Raw genomic sequence first — 27,292 nt, 5'->3', positions numbered from 1 at the left:
ATTTTTGTTAATCCTTTGATATGATCACCCTCCTTAGTAGCTCGCCACTGCTATTAATTATTATACCTTGAGCACTCAGGCACATAAGCAGAAGTATCTCCTTTAGCTCAAGATCCACAAGGTCTTGTTAATTGGAGGTTGTACTCAAGTTCTCACCATGGAATTCAGTCCTCTTGTGCTTAACATAGAATGAAGGGCCATTCCTAGGTCATTCATTAAGAGAGAGTATTCCTATACAAAGAGCCTCCCCACAGCACACAAACTGGTTGTCAACTGGGAGCCCTCACATGTTCACATGACTGTTGGTTGATGGTTGCAGGCTAACAAATGCTGCATCTCACTAAGCAGGTATTGGTGCTGTGTATCTTTCTGTGTTTTGAAAATTGCTAAGCGCACTTAAGCATAGGAGGCCTACGAACCTTAAGTGCAAAGCACATGCTTAAGCAAAGTGAAGTGCATATAAATAAAATAAGGAGTATAAATTTTTGTAGCATAAAGAATATAAGCTATTAACAATGCAATCATTAAAAAAACTACATAAGAATGAGGGTTGTGATTTAACAAAAGATGAAATACCATTTTTTATTTATATTTTATACCTATTTACAAGTTCATGCAACCATAGTGAAAACACATGGGGGACATATAAAAGGATACAATCTGGTCAACTGCGAGTCTTGATGGAACTTGGAAGACAAATTAATCTGAACTCTAGTTTAAAGGATCTGAAATGTTAAGGCTTCTTTTTTATTTTTTATTTATTTTGTTGAGTCTTCTTTGTTTTTTTAAAAGTTTGGAAAAAAGAATCCATTCTGTTTCATTAACCCGATTTATACAGAGGATCGGATAGAAGAATAAGGAAAAAAAATCATCTCTAATTTACAACAATCCCCAATTAAAGCATGCTTTTTTCAACACTTGTATCTTTACATTCCTATTTGTCCACCAAGGGTTGACTTCATCGGTCTGTCTTCTCCACCACCTCTTTGTCCAGGCAAGTGTAGTTAACTAAGATTTGTTAGCTTTGTAGTAAGTGTTGGACACTTGCATTACAATGGATATTAATCTCCTTCATTCACCCAAAACCTCCGGTCATTACAACAGGCCTTGGATCATATACACCCTGAACCAAAGCTAAGATATTCTGTGTCATCTGTATTTTTATTTTTTATTTTTGTTAGGTAAAGGATCTGCATCGTCTGTTTTTAGTTACCTCAATTAATTCTGTCCTATTCAACCTGTTGGGACATATTTGAGCATTATTAGGTGCTTGTTATGACTTCCTAGTAGTCCTCAGCTTGGCCTTTGATGCAAGTATCTTTAAACCTTTCATGCCCATTGATAAAACAATTATGTCTGTCATTTTTACAATTGCTGTATATACCCCAAAGTTTTCATGAGCAAATCGTAATTTAGAATTTTTTTTTGTAATTTGGAAATTTGATAATTTGACTAGCAACTCTTGGTATTTTGCTAACCGTGCCTCTTTAACCTTTATTTAGATGCATTCACAAAATCCTGATGCTTCTGACAATGTTGATCAATCCACCGAGGCGAAGCACGCTGAGGCAGCAACTTTATCCGAAGAGGAGATGCAAGATCGAATGGACCAATTCACCCATATCATGCAGCAAAAGTTTCTGTCAGGGGAAGATCATCAGCATTTAGATTATTCGAAAATCGATGAGGATGACAGATTGGACGACCACTGGCTGAGAGAAGCCAATCATGATGCCGAAGAAAAATATTTTGCTGATGTTTAATGAGAATAGCTCTGCCTCCACTGCTTGCTGTACATTCTCTGCGATGCGGCAACAGGTTCTCTGAGATAATAATGCCTTTTCTCACTCGGGGTAGTTTGAAGTTCATAGAAAGTTATTAACGATGCTTGTTGGATTCCCTTTAGTTAAGCTGCGTGGCTACTCTCTGGAGAAGAAGCTGCTTCTGCCTCCCCTTCTTGTTAGGTTGCTTCTTCAAATGGTGAACATGCAGGCGTGGTATGTTGATTTTTCTTACTGTAGTTAGCTGGCCATCTTTTACCTCAGCATGGTCTGAACTTGTTTTTTGAGTTGGAAAATCTTTTCTTCTTTCCTTCTTCTTGAGCTACAATGTACCTATTTGTTTATTATGTCTGTATGTACTTATATGTAGGTTATAAATACTCAAAGTCTATAAATACAATTATGTTGGTTGATGTTAAAGTGCATACATTTATTATTACCATAAATGCAGTTAATGAAAAATGTTTTTCTTTAAAAATTAGGTGCAATATATATATTTTGTTTGAAAATAAAATGTTGGTGCTGAGTATAAAAAAAAATAAAAAAATCTGTTTAATGGCAATGGTGAACATTAACCTTTATTTGGTGGCTACTATTCTAGATCAAATGCAAAAGAGAAAAAAAAAAAAATCAATGGCCATTGGTTTAACATTTAATGCCACTTTGATCATATGATCTCCACATTTATTTGTCTCATTTTGTCAATGATTAAATCTAGGCTCATTAGTAAATATCACCAAAGAGATAGATAAATTATTCGACTAGTACTATTTGTAGTATTTTTTTAAAACTATACAATAATTTTTTAACTTATTAACATATGTTAATGTGTATTTTTTTGGGTTCAAAATTTATATAAAAAGGGGATAAAGATATATTGGGTATTAGACCAGATCGATATGCTTCAATTTGATCTTTCTTTAACTCTTTAACTCGTTAGGTTCAGTCTGATCTAAGATATGACTAATCTAATCTAAACTGAATGAATACTCCTAATATTAATCAACTATGTAATATATAAAAAAAATTAATTTGTGAAATATATGAAATTGTAAACAATATTAGTTACACGTAATGTAAAAATATATTATTTATATACTTTGTTACTTCAAGGTCAGACTTGTATTACAAGTTTCTTAAGAGTCCCAAATGGGAAAATTTTATGCCCGCGATGTGTGATTATTAATAGAATAACCACTAACACTTATGGTATAAATACCACAAAATTTTACTCTTAGATGGTATGCGAAGAAAGAGATTTGTATAAAGAACAACATATCAAACTTATGAAAAAAATGCATTTATTTATAAATAACTAGTGATATAGATAAATAATTCTGTTTCTCTTTCTCTTACTTATCTTAGATAAGTGAGAAGATGAATCTTATCCTTGATAAGAGAAGGAGATATTAATTACATCTCTTAATTATCCTATATAAGAGAAATAATTAGGTGATCTATTTATCTTATATAAATACTATATAATTACTATCAATAGATAATTCAATCCATGTGAGTGCAATCATACATCTCTTACATTTGCCACCGACATGCATGGATATAGAAAATCTCATATATCTCATCTCAATCTTTACACAAATACATATCCATTATAAGGGTGAAATACACTATGTGACTATAAAACACACTATGTATAGTAGTTTTATATTAGATATCAACAGGAAGACAATAACTAATGGTGTCTCATGCACCACACACTCACGTTAAATCACATCTTTTTTGTTGAGTGTAGATTTTGATGATTGATGATTGACATGTGTGAATGTGAATGTTCATTTATATTTTATGTACTAACAAAACATGAAATCTTCATAAGGCTTACAAAGCTATTCTCTAGTGATTTCTTGACACAGGTTATATATGGAAACTTTTTATATTGATATAGAGATTTCATTATATATGGAAACAAGTTTTTAGAGAGTTTTTTAGAAATTTGAGTATTTGATCTATGAATGGAAAGTTCTTCTTGGAATGGAAAGTCTAGAAAATATATATATGGAATCCTTGTTGGGAAGTTCAAAAGATCTATATGGAAGTTTTTGAGGAGATTGGAGTAGTCCACTATATGGAGTTGCCATATATGTAACTTGGCGACATGACATTGTTAACATGGCATTTTGATGACATGGCAGCCACGTGAAGCACACTCATCAAGGCTACATCATCTCGTTGGTCTAGATATGGTAAGAGAATCATGAAGTAAATTTAAAGGTTCCTAAAAGCTCATCTACTCAATTAAATATGGAAGAATTGTTTGAATTGCATTTAATTGGAGAAGTTAAAGATTCAGCATTATTGTTCAACATTAATGGAGGAAATTAAGGTTTGAAAATTAAACCTTGATTGATATTACTTTCCTTTATTGCTGATTCTCTCTCATTAAAAGGATATGGAGACTCAAATCATGGAATCAAGTATCATACTCATTATAGCTAATTGATATCTTCATTATGGGAGAATATTCAAAGGATATCTTGCATATATTCAGCTACACAAATTGATTCTCTACTTGTCAACATTTTTTAGTATGGAAACTTGATCAATTATGAGCTTTTGAAGTTATAATTGATATCTTCATTGTTTGACAAATTTGCTTCATTATTTAAGAATATTTGGTTGGATTTTACACCATTTGGAGGTTTAAATTCAAATTTCAAATTAGCTATACTTGTTATGGAAGCTAAGGGGCCAATTGCACAATCAAAGGAGTTTGAAGATCAACTAGAAGTCAGAATTAATCATTTGTTATTTAATTTTGATTTTGTAATAATTATGAAGGGTTTGGATGATATTTTAATCCTTAAAATTAGCCATGCATTACTGGAATTGATTTGCTCATTCAAAGATGATTGGAGATCAACAAAAGTCAAAGGTCTTGAAGATCAATCAAGTTAGCTGATTATGGAAGGTAAATCAAGAATTCAATATGAAGGGGTAAGATTGGCTTGAAGACTTGACACATGGAGGATTGAGATTGATCAAGGAAAGCCTACTCTAACACTATATAAAAGGATCTCTTGAAGGCTTTGGAACAACTTTTGGAAGCCCTATTATTTTCTACATCATTGGCCAAGATTTTCACCATCTCTAAGTCTTTCTTTTCCTCTATCTTCTTGAGAGAAAACTAAGAGAGTTCTCTACACTTCATTGTATTATTTTTGAGAGAACCCTATTTCTCAATCTCTACTATTCTTGTATCTTGTAAAGAGCGTACAAAATCCAAACTAGTGAGTGTGAGACTCCAGAAGTAGTTTGGTGGTGGTGAAGCCAAGTGAAGGCTTTGGTGGTTGTAACAAAAGTTTCATATAGTGGATTTGTTTGAAAATCCTAAGGAAGGAAATCCTTAGGTAGTGGATGTAAGCCATAAGGGCCGAACCACTATACATCGTTGTGTTCTTCTTCTCTTCACTCTTTACTTATTCTTGTTTGATTATACTTATTTGTTTTTGGTTTTGTGTGGCCAAATCCTAAGGCCTACATTCTTGTTGATTATTATATTCTGATTTGTTTTAATTGATCATTCTTTGTACTCATTCAATATTCCATTTGGTTTATTTAAAGTCTTGTTATTGTGTGCATTCAAATCAGATGTTTTCACCAAGTTGTAATTTGAAGAGTATATTGGATCTAAGCACATACTAGTACAGCCGGCGGATATCATATTATTCATCTAGTATTTAAGTGCTTACGTACTCTCAACTATAATTTTGGTTTGTATTAAATTTGTTTTCTCATATATATATATATATACACGTGCATAAGTTTTGCATTAAAGTTTTTAAAAGGTGTCAATTCACCCCCCCTCTTGACTAGGTTAGAACTCAACATTTTTTAGTATATTTCAATCCCTTATAAGTGTATATATAACTGGAAATCATGCTTTAAGTCTTGTGACCACAAACATAATTAATAATGAAGCCACAACCATATCAAAATCTCAAGCCATGATGTGACTCTACATGTAATATGTGTCATCATTGTGATATGATATCAAAATGTCTTCCCTTTGCCCTAATATCATTACACAATTCAACTACTTTCCTAATCATGTTCCATATGGTCACATTAATCATAACTTTCTAGCAACATGCTAAAATAGCAAGCATCAAATTATAGATTCACGACATAATCAAATATCATAAAAGGTACTTGTATAAATAGAACTCACAGTAAAAACATAGGGATCCAACACAAACATTTAATACCTCATCTTTGCTTGCTTTATTAGTGCTAGAGGCAACTACTCGTATGAGTGGGCTAATCTAAACTTGGTGGCATATTAATATGTATGTGTTTTAATGCATAGTGTTCATTCATGCATCCATAATCACAAAATAAAAAGAAATGACACATGTATATCATTAAGAATGATAAAGAACAACTATACCATTTTAGGAAACTAAAATAAATCACAAAACAATTATGTCCTGAACTGAAAATACAATAAACAATCATATGCACGCATATCCTTGTAACATGGGTCTTAAAAGTATCGAAATGAACAATTTTGGTCAATAGATCAACCATCATAACTTTTGTAGAAAATTAAGTCAGAACAATTTCTTTATTTGTGATTACCTCTCAAATGTAATTATTCTTGATGTCTATATGTTTACTCTTTGGAATCTTTTACATATTTTAAGACAATCTTGCTATCACAATAAATTGTAACAAGTGTCTCAATAACAATTGAGACATCCAAGCTCTTGAAGGAACTTTTCAATCAAATGACCCCTTGAGCAATTGCAGAACATACTACGAATTCTACTTGTATGGTGGAGAATATGCACATGATTACTTCATACAACTCCATGTATTGGCACTAACCCCTAGCAAGAAAACATATCTTGAGATAAACTTTCGCTAATCCAAGTCACCTTCCCAATCTGTATCACTATAACCAGTCAAACATAAGTCTGAATGTTAAAAGGTTAGCCTGTAATTTGTGATCCCATATGAAGATAGTGAAAAATTCTCTTTATTGTCTTCCAATTCTTGGAACTAAGATTGCTTCAAAATCTATTGAATAACCCAACATAATATACATTAGATTCCCAATAACAGTTGCATAAGGTAATTGACCCTTGTCATTTTGTTCCTTTGGAGTCTTTGGGCACAGATTAGCACTTGAATTATGACATTTTGGGTTGTTATCACTACAAAAAATTCATCTTTTAGCAACGAATTTCGTCGCTAAAACTAAAAATTTAGTTGCTAAAATTGATATTGCTAAATTTTAGCGACAGATGAATTCAATGACGGGGATGTTCTGTTACTGATTCAAAAAAAAATAAAAAAATAAAATTTTAAATATAAATAAAATAATAATAATAATAATAAAATATATAAATTATATAAATTAAAATTTGAATATAAATTTTTATATTTATGTAATATAAATATATACAAATAAATTTCTGATAATTAACAATTTATTTTAATTAATTAATTAAGATAACTAACTCACCAACAATATGTATAACATTATATTTGTATTTCTAATTTTAAAATTATATTTACTAAATAACCAACTCGACAACAATATTTATAACATTATATTTGTACTTCTTATTTTAAAATACAAATGAGAATCAATTAAAATACAAATATTAAGCTTTTTATTTAAAATTATTATTATAATATATTTAATAAATAACTACTTAAAAACAATTTTTACAAATAAATTATATATTCATTTTATTTTTTATGTATAATTAATATTTCATTGAAAAAAAATGACATAATAATTTTTTATTTCTAATTTTTTTTATCTCGTTTAAATTATCAATAATATATATACAACACACAATAATATATACAAAATATGCAACTATACAAATGTAAACTAAATAATAATATACATGCAATAAATATAAATAACATGGATATTTTTCATCTAAAAAACATTCAAAGATGTATTTAAAAATTAAAATAACAAAATACTAAAAATATAATATACAGAGAAAAAAAAGAAAATACCTTATAAATTTTACTGATGCTCGTATCTTCTAAATGTAAACTCTACAACCAAAAAAATAAATAAATAAACAGAACTTTAAATGTGAGGCTAGGAGTGTAGAGGGGGTGAGGAGAGGGGAGACAGAAAGTGTCTGGGGAGGGGAAGGGATCTATATAGGGGGGAATTCAAAAGGGAGAGGGTGAAATTCTAAGAGGGGCGCGAGCGAGAAAGGGGGGCACGGGAGGATTTAGCGATGGACATCTTCCCGTCGCTAAACGAGAAAGAGGGGGAAAGGGGGCGCGCAAGGAAGGGTTTAGTGACAGGCAGATGCCCTTCGCTAAACGGGACAGGGGGCCACGAGGGAGGGTTTAGCGACGGGAAGATACCTGTCGCTAAACGGGAAATGGGGGAAGGGAGTCGTGCGGGGGGAGGTGCTGTTTAGGCTATTTGAAATAGTGACAGGCAGTTGCCCGTTGCTATTTTTAAAAAAAAATTCAAATATTTTTTAAAAAATCATAAAATATAAATAATATATTTAGAGAGAGAAAAATATATTTTATACTCAATAATAAACATAAAATAATATATATAAATAATAAACAGAATCTCGAATTTGGAGTATCCTACTTTCATGCAATTTACAGGGTTCAATAAGTAATCGATATTTCACGATCAATGGCACATTAGAAGACTTTTTTAAGTCTTCCAATATTGATAGATTGATTGTTTCGTTTCTGTATATTCCAAAAAGAAATATCTCTGAGAGTTATTTCTCGAATCCGAAATAGAGTACTTAGATTCTCTCAATAACTAAAAAGTATAACATGCTTGAATCTAAATAGGGTTTAGTGGAGGAATTGGATAAAAAAATAAGGGATTCTAGTTGTAAGATATCTAACAAAATTGTCGCTAGAATTGAGATCTTATTCAAATAGAAGAATTAATTCATATATAAATAATATATTAAACAAAAAATAATAAATCAAAAATACTATATAAATTATATGTTTATACTAAATAAACAAAAATATATATATATATAAATAATATTTTTAAACTCTAATTCAACGTTAAACTAGCGAAAAAAAATGATTTACGATTTATATGTTCAAGAAATAATTTTGTAAGTAAATAATTCTAAATATTTAATAAAAAATATCTTCAAAATCTAATAAATTTTATAATTTGTAATTTTTGTAACTAACTCTAAGTTTATTTGTAATTTTTCTATATATAAACAATGATCGAGTGCCTTCCATGATATTCAAATATGCAAATATATGTTTGTGTCTTATATCTAGATATATTTTCTTCTTTGTATCTTATATCTGAATATGTTTTACTCGTATTTATCTTATATCTGAATATGTTTTTTTTTTTAATTTTTACCTTATATTTGAATATGGGCTTCTTTGTTTGTCTTATATTTGAATGCAGAAAGAATATTCCGTCGCTAATTTAAACGGATATTAATTTTAATTTTAATGTTTATTAATTTTTTTCTTTGTTAATTCTAATGGAAGTTTTATAAAATATTATATTAGATGCAAAAAATTCAGTTCCTATTTTGATTTTAATTTGTAATTTTATTTTGTATTAATTCTATAACTTAACAATGAAATATTCTATCATTAATTTTGAATTTAAATATGAAATATTCTACATTTAAATATGAAAATTTTCTTTGTCAAATGAGATTTTAAATTTAATTTAAATATTTTATGAATTTTATATTTTTGCAACGGAATAATTCGGTCGCTAAAACTTATAATTTAGATTTTAATTTTTTTAATTTTAGCAATGGAATGCTAAAAGATTTAAATTTAAATTTATTTTTTTTCCATTTAGCGACGGATTTGTTCCGTCACTAAATAATTTTAATTTAAATGATTTAAATTTTTTCCATTTAGCGACTGAATTATTCTCTCACTAAATTATTTTAAATTAAATTTTATTTTTATTTTCTTTTAGTGACAGAATAATTCTGTCGCTAAAAGATTTCAATTTTAATTTAAATTTTTTCCCATTTAGTGACGGAATTATTCCGTCGCTAAATTATCTTAAATTAAATCTTAATTTTATTTTCTTTTAATGACAGAATAATTCTATCGTTAAATTAAGAAATTTAATAAAAATTTTAAATTAAAAATTATATTTTAAAATTAAAATCATGAAAATTATTTAGCGACGAGCATATCTATAGCTAAATTTTAAAAATATTAAAAATTATTTAGTGACGGGTGTTTCCGTCGCTAAATTAAAAAAAAATTAACGACGACTATTCTGTCGCTAAAAAATATTTTTCTTGTAGTGTATTGTGCATCCAACATCGGTTTAGAATTTTTTTAATAGATGTCTATAAGCATCAACCAAGAAGTTTCCTAGAATGATCCCTTAGAATCTTGCCACCAAGCACAAAATTAACTTTACACATGTCATTTATTTCAAACATTAAAGAAAATCATTTTTTAATAGCAGCAACAAGCATCTCCAAATTATTATTAACCAATAAGATGTAATCTACCTATAGTGACAAGATTACAAAGCTCTCTTTAGACCTTTTTGGCATAAACACAATTATCTTCTTCAATCATCTTAAACTCATTCAAAAGAATGGTTTGGTGAAATCAAAGAAACCATTGATTACATGATTGTTTCAAGTCATAAATGGACTTGTTGAGTTTGCCAACTTTGTGTTCTGGGTTTTTGGCTATGAACCTTTAGGTTTATCCATATAGTTCTCTTAATCTAATTCTTCACCAAGAAACATTGTCTTAACATCCATCTGATAGAGTACTAGGTCCAATTGAACTACAATGACTAATATTAAGCAAATTGAAACAAACCTAACAATAAGTGAAAAGGTTTCCTCATAATCTATGTTATTTGTTTGCATCTTGTAAGCCCAAAGGCGCATGAAAGATCAGTCAAGTCTTAGTTAGTTGTAACTGTAATTGTCATCTAATGGTAACTAAGTCAAATGCATTGTAAATTCTGCCTTTATGTTTTATAACTAAGTCAAATGTATATTTTATTTGATTGCTCGATTAGATGCATAGAAACAAACGAGTGATTCAAGAGAGAAAAACATGTTAATATTAGTGTCCTAATGCTAGATTTAGATAACATCTATCTATTATATTATGGGATTAATGGTGTAAATCTTGCAAATATAATAACATATGTTTTTATATTTTAAGGTCATATCTTCTTCCATACCTCTCCAATTTGTATATATAAATGAGTTTTTAGATTTCCAGATGATAGTCTTATTCTTAAGTGTTAATAATATGTGACAAAAACTTTCAGATCAAGGATTTCTTAAAAATATTTCCAATCCTTAGATTTATCATAAGAGAGCTATAATTAATCAATTACGGACTGACACATGAGTTTAGAGTTTAGGATAAGATACTAATGATAAAAGATGGTGAGTCGTATGTTATAATCTATGAGATGAATATAGTAGACATGTGGATAAATGTTAGTGGAATATTTATTGAATATAATGCAAGTGATAGATCACATGGTTGAGAAGATTTATGATTTGTTAGCTTCGATTGTGTTAATGGTCCTTAGACTAGAGATAATACAGTTGTCTTGTATGTTGATGTTTGAGATTTGTCGTTGCTAAGAACCACATAATTTTTGGATGGGAGATGCACTATGGTCTTTATGCAATAGCGTATGGAGGTAGGTGATTGCTAATGAGATCTATTGATCTCCAGCATGAGGTGAACATCTTATGCGATCTATGGTGATTGTGATTGCTCAAAGCCATGGCCAAGGTGCACACGATTGGAAATGTGTTTCCAATGTTAGAAAGAGTTCTGATGTGTCATCTTAATCACACCACGTTAGATCTTGGCATAACTATCTAGTTAGTAAGTTTGATCAATCCATGACTCTCACTCGATCGAGATGTTAGTCGATGGAGAGATTATAGTACATGGGAATTGAATGTCCAAATAGGTTATCTTTGAAGTAAGACTTCATTACTGATAGAATCATCCTGGCATAATACTAGTTGTCACTTAGGATTTTTCGAGGTACATCGAAGAGATTGAGAGATCCTCGTTATAGACCAAAGTGTTTGATCATCGTCAAAGTGTTTGACGTGTCCCGATTATTACTCAATAGTGAACCTAGAAGGTCACACACATATCTGAGTATAGTGATTGACTTAATGATATAAGCTGTAATTATTAATCATTAAGAGTTAATGATGATGACATCATTAAGAGTTAATGGATCAGGTTTAAATTAATCGAAATAGTTGTCAAGAGTTGATAGGCATGCTATTAAGAGTTAATAGCGAACCTAGATGCAATTTACAGAATTTGTAACGAAAGACAACTTCAGTCGACTGACTCTTGGGTTCGGTTGACCAAAACATGACAAAATCGATCAACCGATTTTTGAACCGGTCAACTGGACCTTGCAAAACGGTCGTTTGTTTCTGTCGTAGAGGGTCATGATTCAAACAAAAGTCGACTTTCGCCATAATGGTCAGTTTTTTGATCATTGGAATAGTGTCTAAAATGTCTATAAATATCTTCTCAAACTCATTTTAGAGATATCCAAGCGCTTCAATTGCAAATTCAAAGCACATGAAAGCTCTCAAACGCTCTCAAGCAATTCAAGACTCACGAGGTATTATTACACATCAATCAAAAAGCCACAAGGAAATAGGAGAAAAGTTCTTCAAGTCTTCTACAACAAATTTGAATTTTTCCATTTGAGTTTACAAATTTATTTACTTTATTTATATTTTATTTGCTTTGTATAACTTGTTCTTAATTGCTTATTTGTGATCAAGTGTGGACAAATTATTTGTAAACATTTAGATTACCATTGTGAATTGTATAAGTTTCTTAGAACCATTAAAATCTAGGTGTATCTAGTTTTTAAAATAAGTTAGGGTGGAAACCTTGGTGTAGTGGTTGTTTAGAATCTATTGTACTCTAGGTGTGTATCTAATTTCCAAGATGAGGTAGTGTGAAAATTTTAGTAAAATTGGTTTAGTGGAACCCCAAGAGTAGTTAGACCATAGGAGAGTGGACTAGTGTGTGTGGAGACACTGAACCACTATAAATTATCTTGTGTCTCATTTTATTTATTTTTATTATATCTTGTGCCTTACATTAATTATTAATCTCAAATATAATTTATTATATTTATCAAATATATATTTTTAAATAAAATTATTAATCAAGAAGATTTATTAAAATTAAAAAAAATTAATCACTTAATTCACCCCTCTCTTGAAGAGCCATATCCTAAGGAACCAACACATAAATCTTTAGAAACTTCATGTAATTCACACAAGGAGATTAAATAAAAGTGTACATTGATCCATTTGAACTTAAATGCGTAAAGGAGATTGCTAATTGATGAAGAAAACTGCTAGATTTGCTTTTGCCTTCTTAACCCCAACCTTGATGATGGATGAAAATATAACTGTAATTTGTTTTTCTATGTATGGAGTAGAAAAATGACCAAACCCCTATTTATAATTATAGAAGTTACCTTTCATCAAGGCTAATAAGGAGTTATATATATCTTCTAAACTAAATAGAATTTTAGTAATCAATTATCTTATCAGATAAACACAATCATATTTGATAAAATATTTATTTCAATTATCATGTAAATCATAAGATAATTCTTACAAAGTGGTAGAGACTAGCAGGAAAGGGTAGGCATCTGTGGTAAAGGCTAGTGGCTTCACACGTCGGTGATAAAGAAGGAGAGAGACAGAAAGAGAGAGAGGGTAAATCAAGAAAGTAAGGCAAGCCTAAATCTTAGATTGTAGATCATGTTAGACGCTTCATTATTACTGTTTCTTCTTCGTCATGAGAAACCATTATTGTATCTAGGAATAATAATATGAAGCGTCCCATAAACATGGAAGTGAGACGGGATGCTTGCTTATACATTGGAGAATGGAGAGGGAAGTTAAAGTAATAGACTATCTATGTTTAGTTTGGTGATTTAAACTAAATAATACTCACCCTTAATCTCAAGGGTATTATTAATTAAAAATAATTTATGATATTATATTATTTCAAATTTTATACTTTTGTGATTTTATATCTATAGATAGGGATGACAATGGGTTAATAAATAAATTTTATTTACTTATTCAAAATTAGAATAATTATGAAATTCATATTTTGACCAGATAACATTTATTTGGACATTTGTTAAAATAATCCTTAATTACCTATTAAAAATTAAAATAAAATTAAAAAATTTATATTTAAAAGATTTAAATATGAAATATATTTTAAACATTTATATGCAAATGGATAAATAGGCTACTCATTGTCATTCCTATTTATAACTTGACATCATGCTCATAAATTTAATATATATTTAAAACTATATTCTTTCAATAAAATTATGCTTCAAAATTTTAAATTTCTTTCTCTTCTTTACAACATAATAGTAATAATAATAATAATAATTAATTCCAATCTACCCAACGAGCTGGGCTCTAGGTCATGTTGGGCTGGCCCGACCCTGGTCTGCTTGAGTGTTATTTTGTTCACCATATTTAATGAGATTAAAATAACCCCCATGAAAAGCTAGCGACTTCTCCTCTCTCTGCTTCCTTCTTATTTTCCAAGCCTCCCTCTCTCCTATCTTCTTTCTCCCCCCTTTCCTCTTATTCTCTAACCAACCTTATGTTGCTGTCGTTGCCTCCTCTCGTGCGTCAATCATCGAGGTTTCCTCGCGCGTTGACCGCCTTGCCTCGGCAATTGCGAGATGGCGAGGCGAGGATGTAGCGGCGAGACGGTGGTGCAGTGTCGACCCAGTAATGAAACCATATATGAGGGGGCATAAGGCCCCAAAAATTGGAAGGCTCTAATTTTAAAAATTTGTAATATATATATATTTTTAATAATAAATATTTTATTAAAAAATTAAATACAAAACATAATAAACCTTTTTATCTTCCCTTCTCCATTTCCCAAATTTTTACTGTTGCTACTACTGTTCCCAAATCCCATCAAACCCACTTTCCCTTCCCAATTTTTCCCTTTTCCCCATTCTCTCTTTTTTGCGTGTGTGCGCGCTTCAATGGTCACTGCACACAGCATACTTATTACTTGCTTTAGCTTTCAAGCTTCACTTCAGCATCTGCCATCTATGATTTGTGTTATTGTATTATGATTGTTGGGCTGACTCTGCTCTTCCTTGGCAACGAAGCAGTCTCTCTTGCCAGTGAGCTCGCAGCCGCAGACGCATCCTCAGGCCTTGGCCGCGGCACCAGACAGTTGTGCCGCTGCTTTGAAGGTCACATCCGTCATTGGTGTCGTCGTTGCGCCAACAAGTTTCTTCTTCAATTTTAACTTCTCGATTTGTTGTTTCTGAGACTTTATAGGTGTTCTTGTGTGGGTGCTTTTTTGGCTTTGATTTGTTGTGAACTTGTGATTTGTTGTCTTTCATTTTGGTTATTTGATTTACTAATTCTAGTATGTTAGTGTATGCCTATGCTCTGTTTATGAAAATTACTTTGAGAAAGAAAGGAAAAGTTTTGGGTGTTTAGATTAGATGCTCAAGAACTTTGATCCAATCTAAAATATTTTTGTAGTTGATTAAATTTAGCTTTTTTTATTTAATAAAATGATGAAATGTTTATGTAAAAAGATATATTATTTATTTTTTTATAAAAAAATTAATACTTTCGAAAAGGTCTAGACAAATTTTTTCGCCTAAGGTTCTGAAATTTGTTGGGCCGACTCTGCGGTGGTGAGGTAGCGATGCAACGGTGATGTGAGGTAATGCAGCGGTGAGAGGAAGGCGGCGAGAGGGTCAGTAGCGAGAGCAATGAAAGAAGAGAGAGACCAAAGAGAGAAGGGAAATTCTATTCTTAGCCACGTTTTTACTCTCTGCAACCACTTTTCAATTACCTAAAATACCCTCAAACAAAAATTCAATTTTACCCTTCATCTTCAATACTCAACCACTTTTCATCACACTGTCTTCCGTCAGCGAAAGTCTGTAATTTCTTCTCGGTCTCCATAGCAATTATTATTTCATATCGCAAGTGAACCTATTTTCTTCTCAAATCTCTCATCCCTCTTATTTCATACCCACACCCATACTTATCCATTTTCTCTCAAAATATCAGCGACTCAGTCATTTTACAATCGATCATGGATTACTACACTCAAATGTTGATGAAGAACTGGGAAGAGTTTGAGAAAGAACAGAACAACTATTCAGAAAAAGAATATCACGCACAAGTAAGTAAATTTGTGTTTGTAAGAGTGTAATCTGTGTAACAATGTTGTGGGCTATGCTTGGGAAAATGGAGGTATTCCATAATTTATTTGGGAAGCACCATAGGATTCGGGAAAGAAGTTGCTTCCCGAATCTCAGGTTTCGAGAAGCCTGGCCTTTCTCGAATCTCAGGTTTTGGGATTCGGGAAAGCTTGCCTTCCCCGAATTGCAAGCTTCAAGAAAGGCCAGGCTTCCCGAATTCTGGGATTCGGAAAGGCAAGCTTTCCCGAATGCTAGGGTTCGGGAAAGCTACAGCTTCCCGAAGTCTTACATTCTGGAATACCATGATTCTCGAATCTCAAGGTTCAGGAAGCATGGTTTTTCTCGAACCCTTGTCTTCGAGACGCATGGTGTTTTTCAATAAATTCGGTAAGTTATTAGTTTTATTTTATTGATTTTTTCTTCTATGAATCCAATTGTGCAATTCAGCAATTTGATGTTATTCAACAGTTTACTACTAATCAGGTATGATAGATTTTTAATAATTTTTTTGAAATAATTATTTTAATTAGAGAAAAAATATATCTAAATGTTTTTTCTTGTATTAGCTATTTGATACTAGAGAAGCACTCATTGGATGAGTTAAGAAAATTGGAAAAGAAAATGAAATTGTGATTGTGATTAAGAGTTCAGAATGTGGAGGTCCTGAAAAAAAACCTAGAATTCGTCTTGCTTGTGAACGTAGTGGGCTAATTAGTTCATAATGATTTTTTCTGTATCAATTAGCCGGCAAATTAGTTAGTTTCTTAATTGTATATGTTTCTTTATTAGTGAGTTTCCTTAGAAGATAGATTGATAGTTTCCTTGTGTCAAAACTCATCGTAAATATGATTATAAATCTATGCTATGAATATACAAGAATTTCGAGAATTCCTACATGGTATCAGAGCCACATTTCTAGGGAATTTTTTCTCCGACCTTCATTGCCTTTCTCGTTTCTAGCTTTCTTTATCTCTTCAGCCTTCATTGCCAGTCTCTGGCCTTCATTGCCACTATCACATATTTTCTATTCTACCTTTATCGCAGCCTTTCCTAATCATTCTCCTTTTTTTTCCATCACAATTTGTCAACCGCTTCTCAAGATTCTATCTCAACTGCATTCCAGTTTCCGTCACAAGGAGGAATGCATGTCACCAAGTTTTACAACTACTGGATCTTGGCTTGAAATAGACCACAACCGAGATCCTGAACTGGAATGCAGCCATGACATTCAAGTGGATCACCATTGAATGTAGAAGATTATGCTTCCTAATGTAGATATGGAATGTACAGTTACTTGATTTTTCTGTATCAATTAGCTGCCTAATTAGTTAGTTTCCTAATTATATGTGTTTCCTTAATAGCTGGTTTCCTTGGAAGATAGATTGATAGTTTCCTTATGAAGGTGTCAAGACTCACCTTTAATGACTGTTAATCTATACTATGAATATGCAAGAATTCAAACAATTCCTATAGTAAAAATTCTTAGTTACCTTTTGAATGGATTGGAGCAAATTGGTTTATTGAGGTCATCTTGAAATTGTTTTTGGGTTTTCTGTTTGGTAGCCTATTGACTTATTAAATTACCTCTTCTTAATACCCAAACTTCCTTTGCTGAACTTTTTGAAGAATGCATTCATGACCTACATGTTGATGTTAGGGAAAAAATTGTATTAACTAATAAAAATTATGAAATTGCTATTGATGTGTGTTTTGGCAATTCGGATTTCAATAAAAGGGATTATGAAAATAACCCTAAAAATTATTTCAAGAAATTTCATGTTCAATCCAACCTTTTCTCGTTATTGGAAAGGTTGAGCCTCTTGCATTAGTTTGTCTTCGGATGTGGATATTAATCCTATTTTCAATATTGATGACTTTTTTCATTATGGATGCACTTTGGAGCCTCCTAGTTTATTGACAGATTTTTCTATAGGTGGTACTTGCTCTGTTGCCTTCTATCTTTGAAGTGCGATTTTTGTCTTCTGCCTCTTCCTTCACAGCCTGACAATCAAGTTGAACAGAATCTTGAGACATATTGTATTGGTTCTCCCCATGGAGTCAGTGTCGCTTTGATGTTTGTTGGGAACATTATCCTAAGATTCTGCCATTTGGATCCTGTATTTTGGATCATTACCTTACTCCTTACTGTCTATAGGGGAGTCCTTCTCAAGTAGGGAGGGGGAATTGAGGGCAAGCCTTGATAGCAACAGTAATGTTGGTCCTTTTTTACTGATGGGTCACAGGATTTAGTTGTGGAAACAGTCTCCCTGTAAAGCCAAGGTAAGATTGCATATGAAAATAACTCTTCCTTAACCCTTAAGGTGGGGAGCCTTGAGCACAATAGATGCTCCTTTTTATGAAATCCAGAGTTATTTTAGAAACAAAACCAAGGATTAGGAAGCTCGAATACTGCTTTGGTATTCTTAAGTGAATATTGCTGAATGGTTCCGTCCTTTGTATCTAGACTGGTCAAACAGACAATTGTTAGATTCAACATCTTTTTCTCTTCTCTAGCAAGCCACCAATACCGAGCTCTTAACTGTTTGTTGGTTTTCTGAGTCTTAGTTCAGCTACATCTTCCACCAACCAAATGTAGACAGTTGAATTAAGAATAAATTACACTCAAACACCCCTGAGGTTTGATAAAAGAGATAGACACCCCTGATATCTAAGAAATAACCAAGACTTTATCTGACTTTACAACTCTACATCTGTTACTTCACAGATGTTAGAAATTTTAAAATGACAAAAATACTCTCATGTTTTATCTCCCCTTCCATCTCTTCTCCTTCTATGGCAAACTAGCCGGAATTCAGATGTCTGTAAGTTCTCTCTTTAGTTTAACGATGGTTTAGCCATCATTGAACCTGAGAGAGAGAGAAAGAGAACAAACTGCTAGATTCTAGCTAGGTTGGTGGACAGAGGAGAATAAAGGAAGCAGGAGAGAAAATGTGAAGGTATTTTTTCCATATTAATAATTTTAACAATGATATGGAGAAAGTGTAGCTAGATTTATAAAGTCAGAGAATGTCACTATCATATCTCAAACATTAGGAATATTTGTCTTTTTGCTAAACCTCAGGAGTGCTGAGTGTAATTTACCCTTAAATTAATAATGAAACAAGGATAGAAAATGACTTCATAACTTGATTGAATTTGGGTCTTTTTCTTTTGTTTATAATAGACATTATTTCTCATTTGGGTGACCTTTTTAATCAAAAAAGGATGCGGAAAATAGCAAAGGTTGTCAAAGTAATCCTCTTCCTTGTTCCAATTTGAAATGTACATCTCCAACTTTTATCTTTCCATTTAAGCCCTCTTAACTTAGTTTTCAGCCAAAAATAAATAAAGTTCATATTAAGTCTTAAATAAAAAATATAACTTTCTAAATCCAAGAAATGTTAGGTAAATAATATTTGTAATAAGTTATATTTTAACTTTTACTAGGTATTCTATTTTCACCTAAAAAGTCAACAACTCTTCAATATGAAAGTAGAATGGCTTAAAAGGGAAATTGAGGCTCAAAGTTGATATTTAAAAATTAAATAGGATCTTTATCACATATCTTACATTGAATTAAAAGGAGAGATATCCCCTAACAGTTTGGGGGCTGTTTAACAGAACTTTCAGTTTTTTATTTTTTATTTTTTTGTTTTGGGTTGTTTTCATTTTAAAAAATGAAAACATGTTTGATAACTATAGTTTATTTGTAGTTTTATTTTTGATATAGTGCACTTCTTTTTTTGCTTTTCCTTTTTTTTTGGGTTACGCATCATCACAAGTACCCCTACACACCGGCCCCGCAGCCCATAAGGAAGCAAATTAGGGATGTGCCTTGTTGTGGCCATGGCTCGAACATGGGATCACTACTGATGGTCCAATGAGCAACATCTCAGCAAGACCATTTCCACCTCTTACTTTGTCATTGGGCTATACCCCTTGTCTACCCTTCTGGTTGCTGGTGACCAATAGGATGAGGATGAAAATGAAAGTGAAATGAGAACAGCAAATATATTTTTTTATTTACTATTTTTTTAACATTTTTTAAAATGAAAATATACAATGAAACACTTTTTTATTTTAGTTTTCAAACTAATAAAAATCAAAAAAATTAATAACTGGATAAGAACCAACTGAGCAAAGTCAAACGGGCTGTTGTGTGCCAGCACTATTGGCCCAGGACAGGTGGGCCATACTAGGCCAGCCCACAGGCAGGCCTGCCAAGTCTTTTATTAATATTTTGCTGCATGCAGCAACTATGCATGAAACTACTGCATATATCCGCGAGGGGGGAAGGCCCTTGGCCTGGGAGTGGGCTAGGTTGCTTGGCCCTCTCTAGGTCCTTAGACTGTAAATGCTCAATCAACATCAAATGAAACAGGGAAGGCTTTAGGCTATATGAAGGAATAAATAAGGCCATCTAATACTTAAATGTCTGTCCTACACGGAATAAGAAATACGAGATTTTAGGTCATATAAGAGAATAGGCAAATACTATCTAACAGTTTATGCATGAAAATAATAAGCAAGATGGGTATAATTAATAATTAGTATCCAAAACTTGAGAGAGGAAAAAAAGTAAAAAGTAAAAAGAAACTAAAAAAATTGAGAACAGGAACGTTAAGGAGACGGATAATGATAAAATGATATGTGCAGTATGAGCTATTGGAGTTTGGCCATATAATCCTTCTGAAAAGGAACCTAAGTAAAGGTTGCTATTATACTTGAACATTCTTTTGCATGATTCTACTTCAATACCTCTGTGATCCTTTCTCTTTATCTGTCAAGCGTTTTTTTTTTCTTTTTTTTTGGGGGGTGGAATCATCTATGTTCTTGTAACATATGTTTCAGGCGGGAAATTTAATCTAGGTTCCAATTTGGAGTTCATGGAATAGCCCATATGTCATATAATGAAATGATAACAAAATCAACCTATTTATAGGAGAACATGATAAGTTAAACAAGGAACGTAATCCTATTCTAATTAGAAAAAACTCTTTAACGGATTTAATATCCCATAAAGAGTTTATCCAATCAATCATATATGATAAATAATCTAGATTTTTTGATTAAAAGGATTCTGCAACCTGATAATATTCTGACAAATGTTAAATCTTACCTAAAAAATTGTATATTTGAAGAAAGACTTGCATATTTAAGTAGGAATTTAAGTGGGTAGTTAATATAAAATATTCAATCCCTCGTTGAAAGTTGGTGAGCCTTGGTAGCAATACTAAAAGTATTCCTTTATAACTGAGAGGTCACTTTTTGAGTTGTGAAAACAGTTTCTCTGCAGAGCAAATACAAGGTTGCATACAGAAAAGACCCTCCCCTAACCCTTGACTGGTTGTATTCTGTAAGTTTTAATGCAATTATTGCTTGTGATATCTGAGTCAATTTTCATGTGCAATAATTTAGATTATGCTTATTTTCTTTCTTGCATATGAAATTCAAAACTAATGAAGTTGAGTCACACGAAACATTGCATTTCTAATTTCTTTGGATCAAAGCTAACAACAGGACGTGCACATTGAAAGCAGCTGATGATAAGGACAAGGTTATGTGTTGGGAAGGGCCATGAAATAGAGGTATAGAGGAGGAGCCAGCCAAGGCAGGCCGTCCAGATTTGTAGCTGGACCAGATTGGTTTGACAGGTACTCTCCACCTACCGTGTTGGATAAGTAGATGGGATTTTGTGAATTCTCCAGTCAGCCAGCCGACCCAAAATTATTTGGTTAGTTGGGAGTAAGATTGAGCTCAACTTGTTTGACAAAATTCCTCCTCAATACATTTATATCTGTCTGTTTTCGTAAATCTAAAGCCGGACAGGCTTCTCTTCCAAGAATCAATCTCACTCTGAAATTTCTGTATGGAATTTTTCTTTGGGTAGTTTACCACTTTACCCATTGCGATGTTTTGGCAGTCGGGCAGTGAGAGATGCATGGACTGATGCAATGGGAAGAGGAAGAATATATTTGATGACTAATATTTTGATTGATGTAAATGGATGTTCAGTGTTTGACCAAAGATGAAAGTGCACTCACTGTACGAGAATTGTTAGAGAAGTGACGTAAAGTGCTGAAAGATGGTCATCAATAATATTATTCATGTCGGCTACAGCCATTTGCAGCTCTAGGAAGTTCCCAATGCAGCAAAGGCAAACATCATGTGAGCAGGCAGCTCGATGAAAACCACCCCAACAATAGAGTAGTTTCGTGGGGGTGGGGAGCGTACAACTATAGCTAGTTGGATTGGGCTATGGACATGTTGGCGACATGTATAGTATGGTGGTGTCCTTTTTTCTTTTTTTTTAGTTTTCTTGGTGAAGAGGGAGGCCAGTGATTGATTGCTCTGATGCGCTTTATGTTTATGTTATGTCCAGTGTTGGACCATCTCTCTCTCTCTCTCTCTCACTCACTCATGCTTCTTGTCCTATCTCTTTTTAGTTAGCAGTGATCTTCGTAAGGAAGATAAACTTATAGGAGTATTTTCACTAAATTATATATATATATATATTTTGTTTATTCACTTAAATATCAAAATACTAATAATATTATTTTAAGATTGGACTAGAGTAAAAATAAAAAATTAAATCTTTATAACAAAAGCAAAATTGAATGAAAGGATGAGCACTCAATTCTTCTTGTTAACTACTACTGGATAATATTCTGGCACTTAGAAAAGGAAGGTACGGTACATAATGAGAGGGTAAGATACTCTTTTGTCATAAAAAGTCATGATTGGATTGGGGAAGCACCAGACTTTTGGACCCTTACAAAACAGAGTCTCCAGTGACAACTTCATTATTCATACTTTGCACTTGTGTTTGTACGTGTTATATTGTGGTTTACTACTACATACCCACTCTCTTGATGGCTCCATTGATATGATTAGTTGGGGAAACTATTTTGTATGTTTTGAAGGCATTGTGTCAGCCATAGTTTAAACTAGTCACATACTTTTTATGTATTTGTGATAAATGTAAACTTATATATATATAACATAGTCATTAATCATTATTTGCAAGTTTATTTTTATCATAAATATGTAATAATATATGATTAGTTTGGGTCATGTTGACAAAATACGTTTCGATTAGTTTTTTGTCTTATGTTAGAACACGTGGCCACACATAACAAATGAAATGTTTTAAAATATAATATATTTATCACTGGATATAATTGTTTTGGGATTAAAAATACTATGTATTTGTTATTGTTGCTGACAAAGTACAATAATAAATTTATAATTACAGAAAAATATTCATCATAAATTTTTAATCTCTAAGAAACCTATAAAATAGAAGACAATTGTGTGAACCCCTTCGATATTTAATTAAAGTTGGTCTTAGATGAAAATTGAAAAAGTATTTAAATAACTTGTGTAAGAGTTTTTATGTATCTCAATTGGAGGGATTATTCCATATTTATAAAGATTGAGGTTGTCAATCGAAGGGGCATATGAGTCTTTCTTAATTGCTTGTTATGGATCTCTAAGTAAAGATCTTGGAGATTATTTGATGTATTTTCAATCATCTTGTATCAAGGACCTGTGATAGGCTCTAGGAGAGTCTTCCAAAGTATCTTCGGAGTCAGGAGAGTTTTTTCAGAATTACTCTGTTAGGAAAGTCTCTTAGATCTCTCTTTTTAAACTTCTTTCTCTTGGATCTATCTTGAATTTGATAAAAGGAATGTGATGGCGATGAAAAGAGGGTTGGCAATAGTAAATGGAGCATGTGTGAGAATGAGAGATAAAAGGAAATGAGAAAGACATGAAAAAAATTGAGAAAAAAAGTTTTATATATAAGAGTATTTTGATAATTTTTTTAATTTTTAATTGGGGTTTTTTAAAATAAAGAAAAAATTACAAAATACTATTAAACCTAAGAGGTATGTGATGTATTTTCTCAAATGTCAAAGATAATTCTTGCAATCATTCAAAACTTCAAGGATATCTTGTATAATTTTTCAAACTAATTTTTTTTTTTTTTGTGATAATGTGTAACTTTATAATCTCTATTCTAAGGAATAATTGAATATTCATATTGTTAGTGTTGTGTGCTATAATACTAAATTTGAATGATATTTAGCGGGTTTAAAATTATTCACATTTGTTGTATATTTGTATATATTAATATAAAACGAGTTCTCACCATTCATAATCTCTCTAGTTATTATATGAATGAGTCCAAAGATTTTCTATTTGAGAATCTTATTCTCAAGATATTGAGTATGTGTGATAGGATTCTCTATTAACATGATTTCTTAAATGATTTCTAGTCCTTAGATTATTTGGATGAGGACTCTGATTAGTCGAGTATGGACTAACACAATAATTACTACCTCGTTCAGTAAGAGTTACTGATGGGAGGATGGTGTGTCACACGCCATATGACATTGGGATATGGCTAGTAAACCTGTGGGTGGTTGTTGGGGAACAACGCACCGATGTGACGCTGATAACTAACCTCATGGCATAATGGATAATGGTCATGTCGTCTAGTTGTGATGGTGTAATTGATTCTTAGACTTGAATTGGCACGGTTGTCTTGTATATTGGTGTGCGAGATTTGTTAATGGACCAAACTATCCAATTGCGAGGTTGAGAGGTACATCCATGTGGTTTCGTATTGCTAATATATGAAGACAGGTGTTGGGGATATGATCAATTGCCTTCATCATCACTAATGGGGTAAACGTCCAATGTGATCTACTGTTAGTATGATGGAACAGTCCCTGGCCAGAGTTGATTGATTATTAGGAAAAGTGTTTCCTAAGATATCATCTAGTCACATTGATGAGGCCAAATACATAGTTACTGAGTTTGTGAGTTTAGCATTCCATGGCTCTTTCTTAGTCAGGATGTTAGGTGATAAAAAAATTATAGCACACGGTTATCATCAATTATAATAGGTTCACTTAAAATGAGACTTCACTGCCACTTATATTGTCCTGAACCACTACTAGGTGTTATTTAGGAGCTCTCATATCTTTATTCAAATATGGAGAGATTCTAGTGATAGGTCAAGGTGTTGGCTAGTGTCGAAATGGATTTTGGTACTATCCGAGTCTTAAACATTTTAGAATTTGGGGTTGTCCTGTTCATGTTTAAGAGATTGATGACAGAGAAGTTGGATTCTAGATTTGAGAATTATCGTTTTAGTGTATCCTAAAGACAGTTTAGGGTATTATGTCTATTTTTCAACTAACCAAAGTATTGTGGTTGCTAGGCATATCATCTTCTTAGAAGAAGAGTTCATCTAGGATGGTGGTACGAGAAAGAAAATAGATTTAGCAAAAGAAAAATCTTATGTTCCACGGATACCTACTCAGATTACTGAGTTTGGTGAATCAAGTTAGACAAATCATTCACAGGTCCCCTGTAGGTTTGGTAGAATATCTCATTATTCGGATTGATGGTATGGTTTATCAATGGAAGAAATGCAAGAATTGTTCTTATATGAGGATAGTGATAAGCTAGTTGATCCTACCACCTATGAGAAGACGATATTTGATATCGATGTCTCGAAGTGGCAAGTAGTTATAGGTTTTGAAATGGAGTCTACATACTCCAACTAGGTTTGGGTTTTGGTAGATCCGCCTGAAGGATTGTTTATGTTGGGTGTAAATGGATCTTTAAGCGAAAGACCGGTGTTGATGGCTAGGTTTCTACCTATAAAAGCCCAGTTGGTGGCTAAAACCTATCGTCAGCATCAAGAAATTAACTATGACGAGACTTTTCACTAGTCGCGATACTTAAGTTCATCAAGATGATGTTAACTATTGCTGCTTATTATGACTATGAGATCTGACAAATTGAAGTTAAGGTGACTTTTCTGAATGGGTTTCTTGAAGAAGAGATCTACACGGAATAGTCGCGTGGTTTTGAGTTCGTCGATCCATATCAGGTATGTTTGCTGAAAAGATCTATTTATGATCTAAAGCAAGCATCGAGGAGTTGAAATATCTGTTTTGATCATGAGATCAAAGAGTTTTGTTACATGAGAAATTTGGATGAACATTGTGTATATAAAAAGGCTAGTGGGAGCAATATTGTGTTCTAGTCTTATATGTGGATGATATTCTTATTATGGGTAACAGTGTGAACATGATGATCTCTACTAAAGCCTGGTTGCCTAAAGTGTTTTTTTCCATGAAGGATTTGGGAGATGCTACATATATTTCAGGGATTAGTCTTTATAGAGATATAGTTAAGAGGTTAATAGGTCTTTCTCAAAGCTTGTACATAGAGAAAATGCTAAAGAGCTTTAACATGTTGAATTCTAAGAAAAGACAATTACATTTTCGGATTGGAATTCATCTCTCTAATGGGATATCCCCAAACACTTTTGAAGAGAGGGACCGTATGAATAAGGTACCTTATGCTTCAGTAGTAGGAGTCTTATGTATACGATGATATCTACAAGGCTTGAAATTGCTTAAGCAGTTAACTTTGTTAGCATATTTTGAAGTACTTGAAAAGAACTAAAGATATGCTCTTAATTTATGGAGGTGGTGATATTCATGTGGATGGATACACTAATTCGGATTTTCAATTGAATGTTGATGATCAAAAATCGACATCTGGTTTCATATATCTCTTAAATGGTGGTGTTGTGAGCTGGAAGAGTTCCAAGCCAGAAATCATAGCAGATTCAACCATTGAAGTCGAGTACATGGCAGCATGTGATGTTGTTAAACTGTTTGGATTTGAAAATTTCTTTCTGAGGTAGGAGTGGTTCTGTCAATTCTGTCACCAGTATTTTCTTTCGAGTACATTGCACATGCAAAGAAACCTCAATCTCATCAAAAGTTCAAACACGTTGAACGTCGATTTCATCTTATTCAAGAAATTATAACTCATGGGGACGTGTAGTTGCAGAAAATAGATTCAACAAATAATGTAGGTGACCCACTCGCCAAGGGTATGACTTAGTCACAGCTGGATCAACATCTTGAGAAAATAGGTATCTGATTCCTATCGATGGTGAATCACTACTTATAGATTTGTTGTAAATTAGTATTAGTGCAAGTGAGAGATTGTTAGTGTTGTGTGCCTTAATGTTGTATTTGGCTAGGGGTGTACAATCGATTATAGCTGAATCGAACCAACCAAAAAATACCAACCGAACTGAATTGCATGTAATAACCAAATCAAACCGACCGATTAATTCTAACTAACCGAATTCTAAACCAAGTTAACCAAACAGATAACCAATAATCGATTGTGCAAAACCGGTATAGAAACAAACTAATTT

General features: G+C 32.3%; 1 protein-coding gene and 1 long non-coding RNA gene across 9 annotated transcripts in view; both read left to right on the top strand.

Annotated features, from left to right (window-relative positions):
* The window catches only part of LOC127812919 (uncharacterized), a 33,630-nt gene extending 31,429 nt beyond the window's left edge, over positions 1-2,201 (top strand). For 2 of the 8 annotated variants that reach the window (XR_008026019.1, XM_052353501.1), the window contains exon 3: positions 1,503-1,714. Coding sequence is in view for 4 of the 8 variants with exons in the window: in XM_052353495.1 (XP_052209455.1) it covers positions 1,503-1,763 (261 nt within the window). In the remaining 4 variants the exon portion in view is untranslated. The other 6 variants (XR_008026020.1, XM_052353505.1, XM_052353496.1 and 3 more) reach the window with 4 other exon arrangements.
* Positions 2,202-21,339: 19,138 nt separating this feature from the next.
* LOC127813672 (uncharacterized) lies at positions 21,340-22,416 on the top strand. Its single transcript, XR_008026167.1, has 3 exons — positions 21,340-21,391; positions 21,556-21,689; positions 21,959-22,416. It is a non-coding gene; the product is annotated as an uncharacterized LOC127813672 (long non-coding RNA).
* Positions 22,417-27,292: the final 4,876 nt, after the last annotated feature.

Source organism: Diospyros lotus, chromosome 11 (assembly GCF_014633365.1).
Source record: "Diospyros lotus cultivar Yz01 chromosome 11, ASM1463336v1, whole genome shotgun sequence".
Classification (NCBI taxonomy): Eukaryota; Viridiplantae; Streptophyta; class Magnoliopsida; order Ericales; family Ebenaceae; genus Diospyros; species Diospyros lotus.
This window is presented reverse-complemented; position numbering and strand designations above follow the sequence as displayed.